We start from the raw sequence: 24,994 nt of genomic DNA on the forward strand, positions 1-24,994 counted from the left end.
TCTCTGCTCAGCAGTGAGCTTGCCCCCCCCCACCCCGCCTACTTGTGATCTCTGTCTGTTAAATAAATGGATAAAATCTTTAAAAAAAAAAAAGTATTGAATTCTCAGGGTGCCTGGGTGGCTCAGTTGTTAAGCCTCTGCCTTCACTCAGATCATGATTCCAGGCTCCCTACTCAGCGGGGAGTCTGCTTCTCCCTCTGCCCCTCCCCCTGCTCATGCTCCCCTCTCAAATAAATAAATAAAATCGTAAAAAAAAAATACTGAATTCTTCTTACATGGTATACATTCACAACAGTTATTCATCACCTAAGATTAGGGAGCCTTACCTCAAAAAATATCTATTACCCAATGTAATAAGGTAATTCTTACAAAATACTTTGTGTTTTTATCCTACATTTCCAGTCAGTCACATACATATGGGGCAAATGAACCAAATGTCATCCTGAAGACAAACTCAGCCAAGTGGAAGAGTTGCAAAAGTAAGTGAGCTCTGTGAGATCAATTTTGGTCGAAGAGAATGTGATGGGATGAAAGCGAAGAACTTGCCTACAGATCGTCTTCCTCTGCCCTATAATGCAATTTGCCTGCTAGACCTTCTATTTACCAACACAGGCACCCACCCAAAACTGCTACAATAAACAAACAAAAAAATAAAAAGGGTTTATGGAAGCCCATGAGCACAATAGAAAACAATAAAAAGCATCCGGCCTTGCTTTCTGTTCAAACAGCTGATCTCTGGGCCAGAACTACCCTTCCTGAAAATGACAGTACGGAACAAATAACTACAGCCCGGGCACGCCCACATGAAGCACAGGCCAAAGCATTCGACAGTAAAGTGGCATGTTTGAGAGAAAAAACCTGGTCTTAGCACTGGGGTATGGGGAGTAGGCAGAATCAGGTTTTTTTCTCTCCTTAGGTGCTAACCCAATAGTTCAGTTTACATGTATGTAACTTTTTCTCAGAAAAATCATCCAATAAAAAGAGCCAAGAGAACAGAGAAAAGGAAGAAAAAGCAACAGAGCTCAGGGAGGTCCATGAGGAAGGGGAGACGACTAAGAGGGATCTCAGACGACCAGAAGGAAGCTCTGGTTCTACGTGAAAAGAACATTCAGATTTAAGAAGTACACCGATACCTTTTGAAAGATACAATAAAAAAGAAATGTTACCACTTTTCTTGAAATAATTAGGGACAAGAAAAATGAGGACTCTGCTACCTGCCTCTTCCGTCATGGGAGTTGGTATCCTGTGGGTTCCAGCAGGCCGTCTACAGTATGGATTCACAAAAATTTTTTGGCAGCAGAGATAGTCTACCCATAGTGCAGAAAGCAAATACACAGGGCAAGTGAAACCAGATTCCACGGTACTTGATTCAACTGTTTACTAAAGAGACAGGTCAGTATAGTCAGTCCTTTGTCTACCACCAGCAAATGGTTTTTGTACACTTTATTACAAATAAAATAATCTTGTTTGACGATACCGCCTGTCATCTTACAAACGTATGAGAAAGCAGTCCTAGAGTAAGAGTGTATCTCTAGGAACTGAACTTTTCTTAAAAACAAACAAATGAACTATACTATGAATAAATCCTGTATCTAAATTTATACAGCGTCTTTAGATAATGTGGAAATGAAATTACGATTTATTAATTTACATAAAAATTACTTTATACATTAAAGAAGAATTTTTCAAATTGTTAAAAAAACAAAGTCTGAAGCTGTCATTATTGGGATTCGTGGGACATAGTTTGCTCTTCTATCACTTGCTTCACAATTTCTGCCAGTTTTAGTCGATCTACTTTATCTGTGAATCCACGACCTGAAATGTAAAAAAGAAGCCAGTCAGCCTCCAAATGTGTGGAGCTGAGATTCCTGACAGGGACCCAATAAGGTACCAACGTGGTGTATGACAGGGACTCTGCAGGGTTGAATCTGCAGCACACTGTTTATCTGAATTCTGTAAAACAAGTGACAGGGCCAGACATCCAGATATGCCTATGCAGTTAATGTAGGACGAACCCCCACCCACAATACCCTTCTCACTCTCTAGCCTCACTTCACCTCAAAACAGCCCCAGCTCAGCCCCCAAAGATCCTTCATGTTCTACACATAGTCACTTCTCTGCATCAATGAAGAAAGGAAGGATTTTCCTACCATTCCAGCTGAAGCTTTGCAGAGTATCTCTTAGAAGTTTGCATTCCCGGTTATACTTCCAAGCCTCCTGCATTACTTCATTCAATTTTTCATCTTCATTCTCTCCTATTGATAAAGATGAAGAAGTAGTTGTGTTTTCCAGTGGCATCATGGGATTTTAAGTGTCAGAGATGGAAGGACACCATCTCCAACTTCTTGAGAAGTGATGAGTAAAGGCACAAACTTTTGACACTGTTGTTACTACCAGTCTCTACATTACATGTAGGCCACTTCTGGGCTTTGCATTCTTCTACTCTGACAGCCTCACACAAATCTTCTGACGTCCCCAGGGTCTTAGCACTAGGGTATGGGGAGTAGGCAGAATCAGACTCTGCTGCTGAGCAAAAACACATGGTTAATCTAAGAAACCAGAAGAAGGGAGAACAAGGCTGAGTGGACCACTTTCTTTCTCCTAAGCTCTTTTCTTACTTTGGAAGCTATCTATATACGCTATGTGAATTCTCTGAAAACCCAAGGAATTTAGATAGTTTTCTGGGTGCCTACTTGAGGCATCCCATTCATCTGCTGAGAAGAGCCCATTATACCCCACTGAATGGAGAGATTGCACTAAAAGAAAGCTCTCACTCAAAAGGAGACATGTACAAGTCACAGTCTGGCCATGATACATGTAGCAGCAAGGGGCACTTCTGAACTTCTGGGAGGTACTCTCTTTATATTCACGAGTTAATGACAGCCTTGCACTCTAAAGGCTCTAGAAATGTTTCCTGACCTTCATAAGCTGATCCAGACCCTGTCCACATTTTCTGTTCTTCATCTTCTGTCCTGCGCCCTCGTTAACAAACAAAGAAAACACAAAACTGCATGCTGCACCAGATACTGGTAATTAACCCTCAACTAGCAGTTTCACAGAAAACTAAAGGGGGGCAGAACTTACCACCTTTCTGAGTTCCCACTGCCATCTCTTTTTAGTGGACACGGAATAACTTATATAACGTACTTATTCTCTTAGAACACAAAGATGAGGAAGACAACCTCAAATTAAACTGCTCCTTCTAGCATGTGCACCCACGTACGCGGAACATTCATAAATGGCGTGACCTTTACCAGCCTGGGGGAGAATACACTGAGCAATCACGTCTCGGAGCTTTTCCAAGGCAACGTTTGAATCCTCGGCTCCATTCTCACGGTCGTGGATATAAACACCGTCCTTTGGCTTGGTGCTTTAAAAGTTCGGAAGAGAGAGAATAACAACGTGAAATGTCAAAAACCAACTCTCTAGGTTTGGTTAACTCTAAACACAAAGTTAACTCTAAACATAAGGCAGAACATTTTTTGGATAAATAATTAACAACAGAGTGTCTCCAACTTCTGATGCTATTTAAAGGGCTTATCCTTTCCACCCTCATAAGAGGTAGCAAAAGGGCAAACCCCTGGCTGACCTTCCAGAACCCTGCACTCAGTCACACCAGCCATGAAAGAGAATCCACGGAATAATCAGTTACCCGAGTAATTTCCTCTTCCTCAGAATGGGGTTGTTCACAGAGTGAAGGGGTTTGAGGCTGACTTTCAGATCCTGGATTCTCATGTTGGCCAACTGTTCTGCGTGAGCCTGCTGGATTCCTGCAACCACCGCCTGAATGTAAACACTGTCATCAGTTTTCACGCTCACTTCAGGGCACCTAAAAAGCTAATCTAAGAAACTGCGAAGGAGAAGCTACAAGAACTAAAAAGGCAATTTCGCTGTAATGCTGGCAGTATACACATTTTGATAAGCCAGAGCATTCTTCTCCATGGACTAGCAAGCCCAGGGAATACCAGGCAAACCAAGGGCCATACAACAGCTAGCCCTTCCTCCTGCCACAAGGACATTAATGCAAGTAAGAAATACTAACAGACTCATGTTCACAGTCATTGGCAAGAGCAAGTGTAAAAAGAGGCATTCATGTACATCAGGGAAAGGGTGGTAAGCTGTGCCCAAGAAGCCTCCCACAGTGGCATTTACTCACTGCCCCACAGTGTGGACAGTCACTTCAGCCCCAATGGCTCAGAACCCCAACCACTTCATATGATAAGCAAGTAGATCCTCAGGAACTCATCTACAAGTCAGTCAATTAATTTACAATGAGAAATAACTGTCATGGAGTCTAGAACTTTTGAAGCCTGTGTCTTTATGACCAGTTCGGGCTCTTAATATGGGCATACCAATTAAGGAAGGTAAATAATCAGCAGAAAGCTTTCTAAGAACAAGATGATTCCATGTTTATATTTTAAAAAAGGACAAAGTGAGTAGATGTGAGTCTCCCCAGAAAAAGATGAGGAAGGATAGGATACTAAGCCAGAGATGACCTCATCTCTGAGGGATGAGACTGAGGCAGAGGAATGAAAAGGGATTTATGCTTTTTAAAAAGATACACCTCTGTTATTACTTTAATTTCAACAATAAAATTTGACAATTTTAAAAAGTAGTTAGTTCCCTCTTAAGCATGCAATTAGAGCAGGTAGAGTTTGAACTCATTTAAAGGAACTGTAATAGCTGGCTCTGGCTATACTTTACTGGATCTTCAAATCACCCTTACCAGTGATGGCCCAACTGGAGAGATGAGAATAGCTCAGGTTTGTGAGCTCAGGTTCCACCTCCTAGGCAGGCTTAGATGGACACTATTTAACAACTGCATACATGGCCATTTTTCTACACTTCACATTTAGTTTTCTACACTTCAACTCACATCATGACCCCATAATTCCTTTACAAATGGGAATATACTGTCACCTTGCAGTTCCACCTTATAGGCCTAGGGGCCACTCTTAAAAGATTCTGCACATCCATATTTTGGCTTCATTATATACTAATTCTACAGTAACTCCAGAAAGCAATCTTATTTCTTCAATTTCAAGATTTTGAGGAAAGCCACACTAACCCCATGTGCTGATCTAAGCAATCCCTTAGGATTTTGGATCGATCAAACCAATTCTGGGCTACTAGGCTTATTTATTGATTTACTTACTTACTTTTTTTTTTAATTTATTAATTTGACAGACAGAGATCACAAGTAGGCAGAGAGGCATGCAGAGAGAGAGTGGGAAGCAGGATCCCTGCTGAGCAGACAGGCTGATGCTCGATCCCAGGACCCTGAGATCATGACCTGAGCTGAAGGCAGAGGCTTAACCCACTAAGCCACCCAGGCGCCCTACTAGGCATATTTAAACCAGAAAGACAACCATACACAAATCAGAGATGGCAGAAAACTCTGCTCTTTCCAGTTCTTTCTTTCCCATACTACAGCAAAACTAAGGGAGGTCTTAGGATTCTTTTTTCCTGGGCGTCTGGGTGGCTCAGTTGGTTAAGCGTCTGATTTTGGCTTAGATCATGATCTTAGGGTCCTAGGATTGAGCCCCATGGCGGGCTCCCCACTCAGTGGGGAGTCTACTTGTCCTTCTCCCTCTCCCTCTATCCCTCCCTGCCCCTTGGCTCCTGCTCTCTCTCTCAAATAAATAAATAAAATCTTTAGGAAAAAAGTACTTTCTTACACTTCAATTCCCCTCGCTTCTAAGTGGGTAAGACATAAGCCTGTTTCTCTGCCTTTACCTCTCAACCACACTACGGTCCCACACAACACGTCATTCATCTGCGTGTCCATCTAAGCAATATCTAAAACCTAAAAGGGGTGCCTGGGTGACTCAGTGGGTAAAGCTTCTGCCTTTGGCTCAGGTCATGATCTCAGGGCCCTGGGATCAAGCTCTGCATCGGGCTCTCTGCTCAGCGGAGAGCCTGCTTCCTCCTCTCTCTCCGCCTGCCTCTCTGCCTACTTGTAATCTCTGTCAAGTAAATAAATAAAATTTTAAATAAATAAATAAATAAAACCTAAGAGACTTCCCTTGACCTAAACGAGCCTTGATCCTGATTTCCCTCTATCTGTCAATAAGATCACTAGATATAGTGCGCATTATCTCTTTATTATCTAGTAAGTCACCCCAAATTGTAGAAATTTGTCTTCAAAAATACTGAGCCTATTCCCTTGTCTCTACTTCTCTGCTCCAGAGCTGTCCCAGGCTTGCCGATGGCTGCAGAAGTCTTGGGTTGACAAGTCTGCAAGTCTGGCTGACCATCCCTAAATACCTTCCCTGTGGCAAATCTCTTCCCCAAAATTGACAGTGGCCTCTCAGTTATGTGCTACTAAGACTTAAGTCCCTCTGTGTACTTTCAAAGCCTGGCCCTGCCACATATATTTCACTGACTTCCCATTAATGAAGCCAGGTGGTTTTCCCCACGGATGCACTTCGGTCAGTACTCGTTTGCTCCTGCCAGAGCTCACTGTAGCTCCACGTGCTCCTGTGGCTCATTTGGCGACGTATGTTCTCTACTCAAATTTTTAAAGGCAGCTCATGCCTAAACTAATGGGAATAGGTTAAAAACTGCCATGCAGTAATTAATAAATATAAGGGGTTTTGCCTTCTCTTTAGGAACCCTTCCCTAATTACAGCCCTTCAAAGATGTTCTCTTTTTCTGAATTCCCACAGCATTCGTAGAAAAGGTAGCATGCAAACTTCTGATATCTGAAATGTTCCCTCCTTATTTCATATAAATTGGTCTTTCCAGTCTTGTTTAAGCCCCTTGGGGGAAAGGAGGTTGTCTCATAGTACACCATGCCCCTGCCAACCCCAAAGCACAAATATGGAGGATTTCAGTTTTCACTTAGTGTATATTTACCGGGCCTTGATCTGGTCTTTTACGCAAAGAAGCTTTTATTTCAGATCCTGATTTTCAGGAAAGCAGGGATGTCTCTCTGGGAAAGACTGAGTTCTCTGCATTGCTCTGCCTTTGACCCCTCCCTGAGCCTTGTCCCAGCATTCCTTCTCAACACAGCCTTTTTGGCGAACAAAGTAAGCACATTCGAAACCTTATCCATCATCAGTTGAGCAGATGGTAGCACATTATCCAAGGCCTCAGTCGAGTTGAGCCACGGGTGGTCCAATACTCCCTCAATGGTGAGTCTTTCCTCTGGTTTGACCTTCAAGAGCCTGTAGAGAAAAGCCCAACAGAGTTGCTTTCAGAAGGCCAGGAAGTTCCTGGGTCTGGTTCTAACCAGCTCCAACTTTTGACTTTCTACCAACTCCTACGAGCCTCGGTTTTCCATCTGTTGGCAGGGGTGGGGGTACCTAACCCCTAGTGGTGAAGGCACTGTATCCTTTGGTAAGTCCTTTCTACGCTAGGCAGAGTAAGATAAAAACTGTAGGATAAGGCTTAATCCAGTGATAACTGCAGACTGAGTTCTAGGTTCAATAAGCCTACATATAGCTTATAGTTCCTGAGACTTGAATCTCCCACATCTATGTTTTTAGGACAGTGGGTTCCAGTTTCCTAAAGGGACTCAAAGGGCTCTTTTGGCTAACAGTGGCTACAAAATTAGTTGAGGGGTCATGTGGTTGTGAAAGTCCAGGTTGCTACTTGTGATAAAACTGCTAGATGTCACCATATGGCAGGACATGAACACTTTATTCCGGAAATATTCAAAAGCCAAAAATCTAAAGTCTCTGATAAGGGGATGGCATTTCCTTCTAAGCTGCATGTATTGCTCTGCACCATCTGCTTTTTGATCCCACTTCTTCACATCTTGTCCATTCATGCTGATGCAGTTCTCGGCCCACCTCCGCATGTTCCCTGGCCTTTTTAGCCCCTCCTTCCAACTACACATCCTCACCTCGTAAATGTCAGTCAGGACAACATGCATACTTGCTCTTTCAGGTTCTCTGCAACCTTCTAGATCATTCTGAACAAACAGCTTCGGATTCTGAAGAAATGATTATTTAGAATAGAGTCCCAAAGCTGAAAGAAGATAATCCTGCTCTATGGACAGGAAATATATTCTATAGAACTGACAAGAACCACTTAGAGGATATTGATGTTTTGGTTAAGTAGCTGAGAATACAGTGTGGAAACAGCAAGGGAAGACAAGTGATGCTTTAAACATTGCTCCACCATCCTAAAAACTTTTACTTGTATATTTTAGAAACTAGTCTATCTTTATATACATATTTTTCAACCAACAGGACAAGCTCTCTATTGAAAGGGAGTAATCTCCATAGAGAAATGGTTGTACTGTCAGGAGAAACCTCCCAGGCACTCCCCCTTTAATGCCTTCCTTCATCATATTACAGATGAAGAAACTGAAACCAAAAGAGGAAAAATTACTCAGTGAACACCAAGCAGTAGGAATACAAGAAGAATGCCAAATCCCTGGCAGCTAAGCCTCCCACACAGGTGGGCAGGAAAAGAAAATATACATCAAATTTAGGTCTGATTTCTTACCTAGCCCTTCAGCTACAAAAGTACTCTGTCAACTCTCCCTTAACCACTCACTAGCACTGAATCTTCTAAATTTATCTTAGCAGTGGGGAGGCTAGAGGCCCACACAATCAGCCACCTCCTCCCCACAGCAGCTAAGGAATGAAAAGACAAATGTCATTGTCATCTTAGCCCGAGTTCAGTTCCTGACGCCATGTCTGTTCCACATGACTGGCTAACATTCAGGAAGGGCACACCATGGGGCTTACCATTTAAGTTCCTAAATTAATGCCCCAAGGGATCCGGATTCACAGCCTGGGGACAAATTCTAAGAATACAACAAGAGGGAGCAAAGCTCCCATTTTCACCAAGGTGTGGACATGAAGAGCTCTCATCTCAGGCTCCAGGGATAAGATTTCTATGAAGCACCAAGGGGAAGGTGCATGCCTGGGAAACCAATGACTTTTCCCTGGTGATCCGCCATTTTGAGGCCTCCTTGGCCTCCCTGCCCCACAGCCTGGGTACTCACTTCCTCACAACATCTTTGGCCATCTCTGAAATCTGGCTCCACTCTTCTTCTGGGAACTCAAAACTGCCTGTCATGATCTTTCTCCGCATATCCTTTGGGATAGTCCGGCTGTGGTGTTTGGAGTAAAAAGGAGGGTATCCACACAACATCACGTAGATAATCACCCCTAGGGACCACAAGTCACAGCTCTGAAAAGAAAATTAAAATAGTCACTTACAGCAGAGGCACAGCCCCAAAATAAAGGACCAGCCCAGAAACAGCCCCTTACACAGGCTGCTATCATCAAAAATCAATTAACAGGGGCACCTGGGTGGCTCAGTGGGTTAAAGCCTCTGCCTTCAGCTCAGGTCATGATCCCAGGGTCCTGGGATCGAGCCCCACATCGGGCTCTCTGCTCAGCAAGGAGTCTGCTTCCCTCTCTCTCTCTGCCTGCCTCTCTGCCTACTTGTGATCTCTGTCTATCAAATAAATAAGTAAAATCTAAAAAAAAAAAAGCACAAAGTAAAAAAAAAATAAAATAAAATAATATAAGCACAAAATGGATACATTAAAAAAATGCAAATCTGAGACGTGTAATAAAATTGGATTCTTGGGTGGTTTAAAAAAAAAAAATCAATTAACAAAGAATAGAAAAGTTTCAAGTCCTAAGGGAACCAACCTTCCTCTCTACCATAGATACTCTAACCCATGTTTTTGCCTAATACTAATGGATATTTGTAGATGACACAACCCATGCTACAGAACATAATTACAAAATTATAGAGGTGAGGTGCCTGGGTGGCTCAGCTGGTTAAGTGTCTGCCTTCAGTTCAGGTCATGATCCTAGGGTCCTGCTCAGCAGGGAGTCTGCTTATCCCTCTGTGCCCTCACCCTGCTCATGCTCTCTCTCAAGTAAATAAATGAAATCTTAAAAAATTATAGAGGTGATGGGGTGCCTAAGTGGCTCAGTGGGTTAAAGCCTCTGCCTTCGGCTCAGGTCATGATCCCAGGGTCCTGGGATCAGGCCCCCCCATCAGGCTCTCTGCTCAGCGGGGAGCCTGCTTCCTCCTTTCTCTCTGTCTGCCTCTCTGCCTACTTGTGATCTCTGTCAAATAAATAAATAAAATCTTTTTAAAAAAAAATTATAGAGGTGAAAGGAATCTTAAAAATAGTTCAAACTAGGGCAACTGGGTGGCTCAGTCAATTAAGAATCTGTCTTTGGTTCTGGTTATGAGCCCAGAGTCCTGGGATTGAGCCCCACATCAGACTTCTTGCTCAGTGGGGAGCCTGCTTCTCCCTCTCCCTCTGCCTGTTGCTCTACTTACTTGTGCTCGCTCACTCTCTAATAAATAAATAAAATCTTTGAAAAAATAGTTCAAATCCCTCACTTTCCACATGAAGAAGCTGATACAACTTTTTTTAAAATTAAGATTGATATAGTTATTTAATTTCTAAAAATTTAGTTACATCAGATTACGTATTTGTTATTTGCAAATGTAGCATTCAGTTTTCATTTAGTTGCCAATATAAAGAGGACTATCTCTTAACTAACATATATACACATTCAAAAGTAATATGAGTTGTTTATTATTCCAACATGCTACTCATCTGCAGCGTATAATTTTTATGAACGCCATGCTAATTCATGAGCACCACTAGGCTCACAAAATGGAACAGAAAAAGAAGACAAAAATACTACTGGAAAATAATATATAACACAAGGATCCATTGCATGCATGCTGAGCAAATTTTAGCAAGTAAATTAATGTCATCTAAGTGCTTCTACCACTCACTTCCTGCATGTATCAAGAAGCAGGAAGCAGTTTCCAACTCTGATGCCATAATCAGCACAGCCCTCAAATCCTCACTACATAAGGGTAGAGCTGACTATGGTTTTGGGTTCGTAGGGCAAGAAGGTGTGGAGCAGTGATTTCTTGGGGACTGACCAGAGTTACGGATGAAAGTAGATGTTTAGGGTTTTTGGTCACACTGTCCCAGTGACAGGGTGGAGCACAGGGCCCTGAGTGGCAGAGGAACCTGTGTGTTCTTTCTTATGTATGCTTGTGTGTATATGTGTGCATACACTATAGGAATATGTGGGGCCCTCTCAGTGTGGGACCCAAGAAGTGCTGACCTACTACCTTTTACCACCCTCTGGTCCCTCTCTGTCACCTGTATTCAGCCATGAGTCCCCAAGAAGCATCTACTCAGCGGCTCTAGGACCTGCTTTTAAGAGGCCCTAATCCTCTTGTGTTTTAGAACAGAGATACTTGATGTACAGACTACAGACTGAGAACTATAGGACCAGGAACATTTGCCGTGTGCTGTAGACACTGTTCTAAGTTGGGTATTTTATGGGAAGAATGGTACCATAAATGGCCATGGAATGTTCTCAGAAATGGCCTCCACCTCAAAAAAACAAAAACAAAAACCAAAAAAACCCACGATAACCATGTCTTTGAGATGTGGTCAGTGGACTACAACTAACCAGATAACTTGCAGGTGATCATTGCCCTTGGCTCCTGCTGCAAAACCTCAACTGTTAAGAACCTTATTTCCTACTTCATCAGACAAAAAACCTGAATTCCAAGGAATTTTCTGCATGGATGGCTGTTGTCGGCCTTTTGGGCAAGAATATTAAGGGATAAGAATTCCCTTAGAATTCCAAAGAATTCATTCTCAGAGAACCACAAACACTTCACAGGAGTAGAGGGGCTATACCTGAAGGGTGCATGAAAGTATCTCTTCCCCTACCTTGTTGTAAGTGTAGGGCGTTGGCGAGGTAGGTATGATGCCAGATTTCTCCTTCTGGTGCCTTCTCTGTGCCTCCAGTACCTGTCAGAGTCAGACCAAAGGGGACAATTTACTAAAGACCACACAAATGACCTATAACTTGAGAAAGAATATTGAAAAAGAATGCTGAAAGACAGTAGACACTGGCAATTTTGACAATTTAAAAAAAAAAAAAAGACCCTCCAGAAAACACAAACTTTCAAAAACCTCTTAAAACCAGCAATTTTTCAGTTTTTGCCCAGGTCAAGGACATGAAGATCAAGTCCTTGGAAGAGATTTAACTCTTCTTCCTGCCCATCAAGGCATCCAAGGTCATGGACTTTTTCCTGGAGACACAGACATCCCTTACGCCTGTATAAAAGCAGACCAGTGCTGGCCAGTGGATCAGGTTCAAGGTACTTGTTGCCATCAAGGACTGTAACAGTCACGTTATTCTGGGTATTAAGTGTTCAAGGAGGTGACCATTGCCATCCATGGGGCCATGATCCTGGCCAAGTTCTCCATTGTCCTCTGACTGAGAACCCGAGGGGAACAACACCGGTGTACCCCACAGATTCCTTGCAACTGCAAGGATGCTGCAACTCTGCACTGGTCTGCTTCCTCCTGGCACCCAGACCCATGCTATGGTCTTAGCCCCGTGCCCACAAAGCTGCTGATGGCCGATGTTGACAACTGCCACACCTCAGCCAGGGGCTGCAATGTCACCTGGGGCAACTTTGCCATCTCCAAGACCTACAGCTGCCTTACCCCAACACTCTGGAAAGAGACTGTGTTCACCAAGTCTCCCTGTCAGGAATTCACTGACCATCTTGTAAAGACCCACATCAGAGTCTCCATGCGGAGGACCCAGGCTCCAGCTATGGCCACCACATAGTGTTTTTATACAAGAAGAGTAAAGCGAATTAATTAAACCTGAAAAAGAAAATACCATTTATAATAGGACCATAGAATAAATCTAACAAAGATGGGAAACACCTGTATACTGAACACCACACAAATACTGCTGAGATAAACTACAGGCAAAAATAAATGGAGAAATACAGCTTGCTCATGGGCTAGAAGGCTCAGTATTGTCCAGATGTCAGTGTCCTCATATTGAACCATACCTCTAAAAGAACCCCAGTCAAAATCCCAACAGACTCCTTTGTAGAAATTAACAGCTGATTATAAAGTTTATAAGGGGGTGCCTGAGTGGCTCAGTGGGTTAAGCCCTGCCTTCAGCTAAGGTCATGATCTCAGGGTCCTGGGATTGAGTCCCACATCAGGCTTCCTGCTCAGTAGGAAGCCTGCTTCTCCCTCTCCTTGCCACCTGTGTTCTCTGTCACTCTCTCTGTCTCTCTCTCTAATAAATAATTAAAATCTTAAAAAAGAAAAGTCTATACAGAAATGCAAAGAAATTAGAATAGCCAAAACAACTATGAAAAAGAACTAAGTTAAAGGGCTAACTCTACCTTATCTCAATAGTTATTATAAACCCACAGTAATCAAGACAGTACAGTACTGGTGTAAAGACAGACAAAGAGATCACTGGAACAACAGAAAATCCAAAATTAACACTCATTCAATTGATCTTTGAAGAGACTCAAAAGCAATGCAATGCAGAAAAGACAGCCTTTTCAACAAACGGTACTGGAACTGGATATCCGAATGCTAAAAAAAAAAGAACTTAGATCCACACTCATATATTATATAAAAATTAAATCAAAATGGATCATGCATATACATGTAAAACCTAAAACTATAAAACTTGTAGGAGGAAATCTTGGTGATCTTGGGTGAGACAAAGATTTCTTACATAGGAAACCAAAAGCTGAGTCCATAAATATTTTAAAAAATTGATAAATTGTGGGGCCCTGGGGTGGCTCTGTTGGTTAAGCGCCTGCTTTCAGCTCAGGCCATGATTCCAGGGTCCTGGGATTGAGTCCCGCATCAGGCTCCTTGCTCAGTGGGGAGCCTGCTTCTCCCTCTGCCTGCTGCTCCCCCTGCTTGTACTTGCTTTCCCTCTCTCTCTCTCTCTCTCTGACAAATAAATAAGTAAAATCTTTAAAAATAAAAATCTTTTAAAAAATCAATTAATTCATCATATTAACAAAATAAAGAAGAAAAATATATTATCAGCCCAACAGATGCAGAAAAAGCACTGGACAGAATTTAATACATTCCCTTTCAGTAAACTAGAAATAGAAACCTCCTCAGCCCGAAAAAGGGCATCTACAAAAATGTAACAGTTAATATGGTTAATGGTAAAAGATTGAGCATTTTTTCCTAAGATCAGGAATGAGGCCAGGATGTCTGCTCTAATCCCTTATAATCAGCTAGTGGTCCCAGCTAGTACGTAAGACAACAAAAAGAAATAAAAGGCAAACATCCTGCAAAAAGCAAAGTAAAACTGTCATTATTCATAGACAACATGACTTTATACATAGAAAATTTTAACACATCTACAAAAAAATCTACTATAATTGATAAGTGAATTTATCAAGATAAAAGGAATCAAAAGTCAATTGTACTTCTACAAACAATCAACAACTGGAAAATGAAATTGTTAAAAATATAATTTTCAACAGCATCCAATAATATGAAATATAGGAATAAATTTAAGAAAGTATATATAAAACCTATGCACTAAGAAATATAAACATTTCTGAAAAACATGAAGACCTAGTAGATCTACCATGTTCACTGATTGAAAGCCAAAGATTTCAGAAGAACACAGTCCTGACAAGACCTTGAACTGTTTCAGACTTCTAACCTCCAAAACTGTGAGGAAATAAATGTGTTCCTTAAGGCACTAAGTTTGTGGCAATTCATCACAATAGCAATAAAAAGTAATACATAAACACAACAAAGAACTTGTATCTAGAAAATAATAACTTCTTAAACCTCGCGATTATAAAACCAAAAATGGGCATGTAAGATTTATATCTGTAGTTTATGGGTTGTTGTAGAAAATACTGTACCCATATTTCACAGTAGAATATCTAATAAACACATGGAAAAATACAGAACAGTAACCATTAAGAAAACGTTATAATTAAATCCATAATGAAATAATACTATGGACTTACCAGAAGGACTAAGATTATATATACTAACAAACATGAGTTGACGGTAAGAACATGAAGAAACTGGAACTCTTATATATTACTGGGGAATAGGTAAAATGGTACAACCATTTTGGAAAAGATGTCCCCCAAAACTTGTAAATGAATGTTCCTAGCAGCTTTATTCATAACAGTCAAAATTAGAAAACCCAAAATGGCCACCAGTCAACAAACATGGTTCAGTCCTCTATAATAGAACACTACTTAACAACAAAAAAGAACTAACTGGTGATGTATGCAGCAACGTGGATGAATTTCAAACACATGTTGAGCAAAAGAAGTAAAACACAATAGGTAAGGGCGCCTGGTTGGCTCAGTGGGTTAAGCCTCTGCCTTTGGCTCAGGTCATGATCTCAGGGTCCTGGGATTGAGTCCCGCATCAGGCTCTCTGCTCAGCACGGAGCCTGCTTTCCCTTCTCTCTCTGCCTGCCTCTGCCTGCTTGTGATCTCTCTCTCTGTCGAATAAATTAATAAAATCTCTAAAACAAAAAACAAAAACAAAATACAATAGGTACATGAGTTCCATTCATATGAATTTCTACAACAGGCAAAACTAACCCATAAGGACAGAAAGTAGATCAGTGGTCACCTGGGGCAGACTACTACAAAGATACATAAGAGCTCCTAACATGATGGAAATGTTTCGTACCTTGATCATGGTGGTGACCATGCAAGAATATCTGTTTGTCAAAAGTCATCAAACTACACTTAAAGTAGGAGTATTTTATTGTACATAAATTTTACCTTGTTTTTAAAAGAAGCTGATTTTAAAATAAATGCCTGCACCTCATTAAGCAGACTGTTGGTTTCTGAAACTGGGCCCTCCCCTTCCCATTGGTAATACATGCCCGCTTGTGCTGTCAAAGAGAAGAACATGCCTACAGACAGCCCAGTGATATATCCTGTGGCAGAAACAGCAAATGCTTACCTGAGGTGCAACATAATAAGGGGTGAATTGGGGTGTCATCAAGTCACCTTGGTCAATTTTGGCAAATCCAAAGTCACACAACTTCACTGGGGCATCCTGAAATAAAATAAATGGGAGTCTTTCTCCAGAGTCCTCAGTAAACACTAGCAGAAAATCCAGGTGGAAGACAGGTTACCTTGAGCTCTCTTTCACGAGTTTCTGGCTGACACTCAAAGCCTATGAATAGCATGTCCTCACATCTGAAGAAATGATTCATACTGAGGAATTTTTCTTACTATCACAGAGGTAAAGAATTTCTCCCCGCTCACAGTTGGCCTTGTTTCATGACTGATATATGCAGTACTAAAATCAAGATCTTAGCCAACTTTCCCTGACTCTATCTACTGGCCCATCGTCTCCCATCCAGGGTGCGATTTCACTTTTAGCATCAGCGTCAAGACTGCCAGAGCAGCTTATTTGTTGGCACATGATACACAGGGCAGGGAGTGAGACTGGAGAGAAAAAAACACCTTATCAGCATTAACAAACAGCAAATACAACTGTTACACTTCAAGGTAATATTTAACATCTTACAGACTCCTGCCCCTCTCCAAAGCACCTCCAAATCGTATCTAAAACCTAAAGTCTTACAAATGTGTATCAGTACCATCCAACATTATCAATGCCAGGGGTATAGCAGAATGTCTCTGAGCCTCTAGCAAGGAAACGAGTGGGGAAAGTAAGATGCTGGAAGCACTTGGCTCCAAGCCTCTTCACCATGGATTCAGAGAACTCTGAATCTACACCCACCCACCCATTCCCAAACTGTGTTGAGAGCGGCAGCGCTAAGATGCAGAAAAATAAGTCATCTCACCAACGAGTTATCCTTGAAGAGCAGATTTTCAGGCTTGAGGTCTCTGTGAGCAATGTTTAACAAGTGACAGTGCCGTAGAGCCAAAGCTATCTGGAAAAGGACATAATGGAGCAACCATATCTTAGAAAAGATAGCTCTTTAATACCTCTGGTTTAGAGAACTCAGGATATTTAAAAAAAAAATCCTTAATTAAGTCCATTCAGACTGTGGTTGGTTTTCAATTTTACAGCAGAAATTAAGTAAGACTTTGGGTACCAAGAAATAGAAATGAATTCAGCTTAGTTTAGCTGCAACCTGTATTTCATTAAACAAAATAAGTAAATAAAACAGTAAAACACTTCTTTGTCCGAGTAAACTGATGGTTAAATCCTGTACGAAATGGGAAGGATGAAATGCTTCCAATTCCACTCCTCTGAGATGCAACCAGCACGGCAGAGTAAACTCTGTGCCGGGCAGTCTTCAGCAGGCCTGGGCTCTCCCAGCGAGGCAGCAGGCACTAACAGCTGGCTCCGGAGAGAACCGCACTGTCCGGAAGCTCAACTCCAGGCTCTGCCTTCAAGAAAAATGGAAAGGCGCTAACTGCATATTTTCCCTCCTGATGGTCCAGTTTGCTCATCTCATTTGCTAAAATGAAACGTCACCTGTTTAGGTGGGCTGGAAGGGTTTTTGTTTTATACGAGATTCTCAGAGTACATCCTAATACTTGAAACTTTGAAAAATACAAGATGTAACTGTTAAAATTAAATAGAACAAATTCTACCTGTTCTTCAACTGTCAGTATGGAATTGTCTTGGCATTCCAAATATCAGCTCCTTCCTACCAGAAAGGAGTTGTCAAAAAATGCCTGAGGCTCCCGCACATGGCCAGGGCTCACAGCCAAGTGGGCTACCTGAAGGGCAAGTCCTCCAGTAACACCACAAGAGGCTCCTGCCCAGTGAGCAGACTTTATAGGAATTCTTGCTTTAAGGGAGAGAAAAATGCTTGAGGCTCATGGAAAATTTGGGAGAATTTTGTATTTAGAACAAATTGAACTGATTTCTTCTTTTTGCCTTGCTTGCTTAGCCTGAAGATAACCCTTGTGCAGTTAGCTTTTCACCTCTTCAAGAGGTTATTTCCAGTTAGATTCCTAATACCATTTGTGACATAAATCATTTTTCTAGCAATAAAATGTGATGTCAAAAGAGAGAGACTATAATCAGGAATAACCCAGAATTACAAAGACCTTAGAATTCTATTAAAATCTGATGAGGTGACTCATAAGCAAAAAAAAATCTTGTATACAGTTGTCCCAGAAGATATTTTTATCCCAATCTTTCAGATGTTATCAGTAGCAATTTATCTCCAAGTCCAACAGTGTTTGAACACTACGTACTCAAAGATATCTACAGTCTACACAGTAATTAAAAGATTACCTTCCTTTCAGAGTTTATTTAAATTTATAATAGGCAAACAATTGACAACCACTTAAAAGTACAGTCCCCCCCCCAACCAAAGCTTATAAGGGGTCACATTTCTCCTGTCAAAGCATCTTTTCTGATTACATAACAAAGCAGGCAATGAGAGATCAAATAGAGCTTTTCTTCAAGCTTTCTTTTATTCCCCCCCATGAAATTGTGCTTGTTAACCAACGCTGTTGGCAGTTTGATTGGTACCCGGGGTTAACTTGCCTGCTTTGTTACTTGGCTGGCTTGCTTCTCTGTAAAGTGCCGGTGCTGGCTGATTCTGTGAAATAGCTCTCCCCCTTCCATCATCTCCATTACAATTAAGAGTCGAGCCCTGTTTGAAAGCATTTGATTTTGTTAAGTTAAAAAAAAAAAACTGAAACATCAAATAGCTAACCTAAAGATACCTCATCTACAAAGTGTGCAACTACTTTCTAAGTCTAGCCCTACCATGCCCCTTGGAGTTGGACCCCTTGTCACTGTCAACTGGACACTACAGATAAGGAATATCCTTCACCTAAAATTTTCTAAGAAGCTAAAATGAGAGTAAAATCATTAAGTTCTGAAGACAATGATCCTTTTGAAGATACTGTACTTAACTTGTTATTACTAGATATTAAGGGGAGGGGGGAGTGATCCTTTAAGTGACATGTTTTTATATCATATTTAGGGCACCTAGATGGAAAGTGTATTGAAAATAGAATATGACTTTGTGTAGGACATGAATTTCAACTTGGCTGGTGTTGGACTACCCTGGTTATTCACTCTCTGTCTGTGTCTGTGTCTATGTCTATGTGTGTCTCTCTACACTCCTTCTCCCCACTATGCTAGTTTTCCATGTGACCCACAGCATACCCAGCAAGACAGCTGCTGGACAGGGTTACACAGGTACTAAAGAAAAGCAAAAATTCTCATGTTGTAAAAAAAAAAAAAAAAAAAAATCGGAACTCTGGTTACCATTCATTCTTTGATATAAATGCTTCCAGCTTCTATCCAAATGCTTTCACCAACAGAGCACAGTTGTGAGACATAGTCATAATTTCCCATTTGTTTTTACAAATCCATCTTCTTTCTCCACCTGGAAGACTCCTACCACCCCCTTCAAGTCCTAGCCACGACATAAGCACTCTGTGAGACACCTCACCTCCCCAGCCTATAGTCAGCAGCTCTCTTCTCCTTTATAAGCTCAAAATATCTTATGGAGGCCTCTTCTTGGTGCCTATCACATTGCTATGATGATAGGTTTACATCTCAGTCCCCAGTAGAAATCATACCTCATTTAACTTTGAATTCCCTGGAAGACACTTAGAATGCCACCCAGTGGGCTTGCCAAACATTTGGCAGCTAAAAGAATAATGTTGATTTCTTCCTTTAAAAGGAATGTCAGACTAAGCAATAAGGGCTTGTTGCCATAGCAACTCTAAGCCAGTGCCTAGTATTATCTGGTCCCCTTTCACTAATTTGAAACAGAATCTGTTTTAATTCCACACTACATACTTTTTTTTTTTTTAAGAGAAAGTAATCACAATAATTGGGGGGTACCAGAGAGTGGATGGAGCAGAGATGAAACAAGACTGGCAATGAGTTGGTAACTGCTGAAGCTGGGTGATGGCTACCTGGGAATTCATTATATAATTCTGTCTGCTTTTACAAATGTTTGAAGATTTCCAAAATAAAAAGAAGAGAAGAGAGAAAGGGGGAGGGAAGCAAGCAGGCAGGGAGGGAAGGAGGAATGGAGAGAAAGGGGAGAGCAGAAAAAAACAGCACAAAAGAGAAGAAAACCCCACTATACCTTGGCCTACATGTAAAGAGGACATGTGGTGATCACCTCCGTGCGGTCTTACCTGGGGCTGGACTCATGAGGAAACTGTACACTGTTAGCAAACACTTCAATAATTTGAACTATATTTGGGTGTGTGGCACACATCATGTGCAGACGTACCTTAAAGAGAACAGAGGAAACATACCACCTCACCAACAGATTTACTTTCTGCTGCCCCATTCATTAGGAAATGAAAAACCTGGCAAATAACTTACTTTGTTTCAGAAATTATTCATGTATCCCTAAGCAAAAGAATACATCCTCCACTGCACATGTTACTAGTATGTCTTCACCACATGACTTAAAACAAATGTGTATTTTTTAGAACTAGAAACACATCCTCACAGCCCTCCTGCAGCACACTTACAAGACACTAGTCTTAGTGTCTTAGTACAAGGACAGACAAGAATCTTGTTGGATACTCTGATTTAGGGCACACAACGACGCTTATGCTTCCAAAACCTAAACACCATCTTAAAGTGAAGATTCACAAAAGGCAGTTTGTTCCCAGTTATGGAATGAAGTTAGAACCTGGGCGTACTAGAGGCAAGTTGTATACTCTAAGGTAAGTGCACGCAAGTCCCTTCTGCTTTCAAAACGTATAATCGCTCTTAAGGTTAAGTCCCATAAGTGGCAGTGAGTTCCCAGGTGAGGAAAGATCTTAGAACAAGGGTAGACTAGAAACATGTTGGACACTCTGAGTTAAATTGAACTGAACGCCCTTATACTTCCAAAACCTACAAACGCACGGAAGATGAACACTCCTAAGTGGCAGTGTTGCCCCAGGGGAGGAAAGGTGTTCGAACAAGGGCGGTTTCTAGGCAGGTAGGAGACCGTGAATTAAGTGCTCGCCAGTGCGCTTCTGCTTCCAAAACGTAAAATCCCACTTAATACTAAAACCCATTTTGGCAGTGTTTTCCCAGTTGAGGAAAGAAGTGAGTACAAGGACTGTCTGAACGCTACTTGTATACTCTGCGTGAAGAGCACACCCAGTCCCTTAGACTGCCAAAATGTATCATCGCTCTTTAGGTGAAGTCTCATTTGAGGCAGTGTGTTCACAGTTCAGGAAAGAACACAGAGCAAAGGCGGACCAGAAGCAGTTGTAAGCTATAAGTAAAAAGCAGGATAAGGCTGTAGGCATCCAAAACGTATAAAGGCTCTTACTGCGAGGAGGCCTATTCTGCCGCGTGTTCCCAGTTCAGGAAAGAACTTAGAACAAGGGCAGTCTAGAAGCCAGTTGAATACTCTGAGTTAAGTGCACGTCCAGTCCCTTAGGCTTCCAATACGTATAAAGGCTCATAAGGTGAAGAGGCCTATGCGGTCATGTGTTCCCAGTTCTCGAAAGAGCTTAGAACAAGGGAACACTGGAAGCCATTTGAATACTGTGAGTTAAGTGCACGTCCAGTCCCTTAGACTTCCAAAATGTTTAAACCCTCTTAATGCGAAGAGGCCTACACGGCCGTTTGTTCCCAGTTCAAGAAAGAACTGAGAACCAGGGGAGACTAGAAGCCCGTTGGATACTCTGAGTTAAGTGCACTTCCAGTCCCTTATGCTTCCAATACGTATAAATGTTCTTAAGGCGAACAGGCCTATGCAGCCGTGTGTTCACAGTTCAGGAAAGACCTTAGAACAAGGGCAGACTAGAAGCCAGTTGGATACTCTGAGATAAGTGCACGTCTAGTCCCTTACGCTTGCAAATGTTCTAAACGCTCTTAAGGCGAACAGGCCTATGCGGCCGTGTGTTCCCAGTTCAGAAAGAACTTAGTACAAGTACTGACAAGAATTTTGTTGTATACTCTGAGTTAGGGCACACAACGACGCTTATGCTTCCAAAACCTAACCGCGATCTTAAAGTGAAGATTCACAAATGGCAGTTTGTTCCCAGTTATGGAATTAAGTTAGAACCTGGACACACAGGAGGCAAGTTGAATACTCTAAGGTAAGTGCACGCAAGTCCCTTCTGCTTTCAAACTGTATAATCGCTCTTAAGGTTAAGTCCCATAAGTGGCAGCGAGTTCCTAGGTGAGGAAAGATCTTAGAACAAGGGTAGACTAGAAACATGTTGGGCACTCTGAGTTAAATTCAAGTGAAGGCCCTGATGCTTCCAAAACCTACAAACGCACTGAAGATGAACAGTCCTAAGCGGCAGTGTTGCCCCAGTGGAGGAAAGGTGTTCGAACAAGGGCGGTCTCTAGGCAGGTAGGAGACCCGGAGTTAAGTGCTCGCCAATGCACTTCTGCTTCCGAAACGTAAAATCCCGCTTAATTCTAAAACCAATTCTGGCAGGGTTTTCCCAGTTGAGGCAAGAAGTTAGAAGAAGGACGGTCTGAACGCTGCTTGTATAATCTGAGTGAACAGCACAACCAGTCCCTTAGACTGCCAAAACGTATCATCGCTCTTAGGTGAAGTCTCATTTAAGGCAGTGTGTTTGCAGTACAGGAAAGAACCGAGAGCAAAGCCGGACGATAGGCAAGTTGTAAGCTCTAAGTAAAAGGCAGGCTAAGGCCCGTAGGCTTCCAAAACCTATAAAGGCTCTTAGGGCGAGGAGGCCTATTCTGCCTTGTGTTCTCCATTCAAGAATGAACATAGAACAAGGGCAGACTAGAAGCCAGTTGGATACTCTGAGTTAAGTGCACGTCCAGTCCCTTATGCTTCCAAATCGTATCAATGCTCTTACGGTGAACAGGCCTATGCGGCCGTGTGTTCCCAATTCAGGAAAGAACTTAGAACAAGGGCAGACTAGAAGCCAGTTGAATACTCTGTTTTAAGTGCACGTCCAGTCCCTAAGGCTTCCAATACGTATAAAGGCTCATAAGGTGAAGAGGCCTATGCGGTCGTGTGTTCCCAGTTCTCGAAAGAACTTAGAACAAGGGAAGTCTGGAAGCTAGCTGAATACTCTGAGTTAAGTGCAGGTCTAATCCCTGAACCTTCCAAATGTTATAAACGCTCTTAAGGCGAACAGGCCTATGCGGCCGTGTGTTCCCAGTTCAGAAAGAACTTAGTACAAGGACAGACAAGAATCTTGTTGGATACTCTGATTTAGGGCACACAACGACGCTTATGCTTCCAAAACCTAAATGCCATCTTAAAGTGAAGATTCACAAAAGGCAGTTTGTTCCCAGTTATGGAATGAAGTTAGAACCTGGGTGCACTAGAGGCAAGTTGTATACTCTAAGGTAAGTGCACGCAAGTCCCTTCTGCTTTCAAAACGTATAATCGCTCTTAAAGTTAAGTCCCATAAGTGGCAGCGAGTTCCTAGGTGAGGAAAGATCTTAGAACAAGGGCAGATTAGAAACATGTTGGACACTCTGAGTTAAATTGAAGAGAACGCCTTTATGCTTCCAAAACCTACAAACGCACTGAAGATGAACACTCCTAAGCGGCAGTGTTGCCCCAGTGGAGGAAAGGTGTTCGAACAAGGGCGGTCTCTAGGCAGGTAGGAGACCGTGAATTAAGTGCTCGCCAGTGCGCTTCTGCTTCCAAAACGTAAAATCCCACTTAATACTAAAACCCATTCTGGCAGTGTTTTCCCAGTTGAGGAAAGAAGTGAGTACAAGGACTGTCTGAACGCTACTTGTATACTCTGCGTGAAGAGCACACCCAGTCCCTTAGACTGCCAAAACGTATCATCGCTCTTTAGGTGAAGTCTCATTTGAGGCAGTGTTTTCACAGTTCAGGAAAGAACTCAGAGCAAAGGCGGACCACAAGCAGTTGTAAGCTCTAAGTAAAAAGCAGGCTAAGGCCGTAGGCTTCCAAAACGTATAAAGGCTCTTACTGCGAGGAGGCCTATTCTGCCGCGTGTTCCCAGTTCAGGAAAGAACTTAGAATAAGGGCAGACTAGAAGCCAGTTGGATACTCTGAGTTAAGTGCACGTCCAGTCCCCTAGGCTTCCAATACGTATAAAGGCTCATAAGGTGAAGAGGCCTATGCGGTCGTGTGTTCCCAGTTCTCGAAAGAGCTTAGAACAAGGGAAGACTGGAAGCCATTTGAATACTGTGAGTTAAGTGCACGTCCAGTCCCTTAGACTTCCAAAATGTGTAAACCCTCTTAATGCGAAGAGGCCTATGCGCCCGTGTGTTCCCACTTCAGGAAAGAACTTAGAACCAGGGCAGACTAGAAGCCCGTTGGATACTCTGAGTTAAGTGCACTTCCAGTCCCTAATGCTTCCAATACTTATAAATGTTCTTAAGGCGAACAGGCCTATGCAGCGGTGTGTTCACAGTTCAGGAAAGACCTTAGAACAAGGGCAGACAAGAAGCCAGTTGGATACTCTGAGTTAAGTGCACGTCTAGTCCCTTAGGCTTGCAAATGTTCTAAACGCTCTTAAGGCGAACAGGCCTATGCGGCCGTGTGTTCCCAGTTCAGAAAGAACTTAGTACAAGGACTGACAAGAATTTTGTTGTATATTCTGAGTTAGGGCACACAACGACGCTTATGCTTCCAAAACCTAAACGCGATCTTAAAGTGAATATTCACAAATGGCAGTTTGTTCCCAGTTATGGATTTAAGTTAGAACCTGGACACACAGGAGGCAAGTTGAATACTCTAAGGTAAGTGCACGCAAGTCCCTTCTGCTTTCAAACTGTATAATCGCTCTTAAGGTTAAGTCCCATAAGTGGCAGCGAGTTCCTAGGTGAGGAAAGATCTTAGAACAAGGGTAGACTAGAAACATGTTGGACACCCTGAGTTAAATTGAAGTGAACGCCCTTATGCTTCCTAAACCTACAAACACACTGAAGATGAACACTCCTAAGCGGCATTCTTGCCCCAGTGGAGGAAAGGTGTTTGAACAAGGGCGGTCTCTAGGCAGGTAGGAGACCCGGAGTTAAGTGCTCGCCAATGCACTTCTGCTTCCAAAACGTAAAATCCCGCTTAATTCTAAAACCCATTCTGGCAGTGTTTTCCCAGTTGAGGCAAGAAGTTAGAAGAAGGACGGTCTGAACGTTGCTTGTATAATCTGAGTGAACAGCACAACCAGTCCCTTAGACTGATAAAACGTATCATCGCTCTTTAGGTGAAGTCTCATTTGAGGCAGTGTGTTCGCAGTTCAGGAACGAACTCAGAGCAAAGTCGGACGAGAGGAAAGTTGTAAGCTCTAAGTAAAATGCAGG

The 24,994-nt window shown here is 42.3% G+C and overlaps 1 protein-coding gene and 1 pseudogene across 2 annotated transcripts; one reads left to right on the plus strand and one right to left on the minus strand.

Moving 5' to 3' along the window:
• Positions 1-1,428: 1,428 nt before the first annotated feature.
• Positions 1,429-20,000, minus strand: LOC123953776 (MAP kinase-activated protein kinase 5-like). 2 transcript variants are annotated; one of them, XM_046024135.1, is made up of 11 exons: positions 19,906-20,000; positions 18,287-18,395; positions 16,620-16,709; positions 15,767-15,862; positions 11,696-11,776; positions 8,963-9,150; positions 7,049-7,169; positions 3,653-3,783; positions 3,255-3,370; positions 2,151-2,255; positions 1,429-1,815 (listed from the first exon to the last, which is right to left on the minus strand). In XM_046024135.1, exons 1-11 carry the CDS (start codon positions 19,989-19,991, stop codon positions 1,721-1,723), a joined length of 1,218 nt encoding a protein of 405 aa, XP_045880091.1. In that variant the 5' UTR covers positions 19,992-20,000; the 3' UTR covers positions 1,429-1,720. The 2 variants fall into 2 exon arrangements, with proteins under 2 accessions (XP_045880091.1, XP_045880090.1); XM_046024134.1 differs by having other exon boundaries at positions 3,249-3,370.
• LOC123953778 lies at positions 11,785-13,017 on the plus strand (annotated as a pseudogene).
• Positions 20,001-24,994: the final 4,994 nt, after the last annotated feature.

The sequence above is a fragment of the Meles meles genome, chromosome 12 (genome assembly GCF_922984935.1).
Source record: "Meles meles chromosome 12, mMelMel3.1 paternal haplotype, whole genome shotgun sequence".
NCBI lineage: Eukaryota > Metazoa > Chordata > Mammalia > Carnivora > Mustelidae > Meles > Meles meles.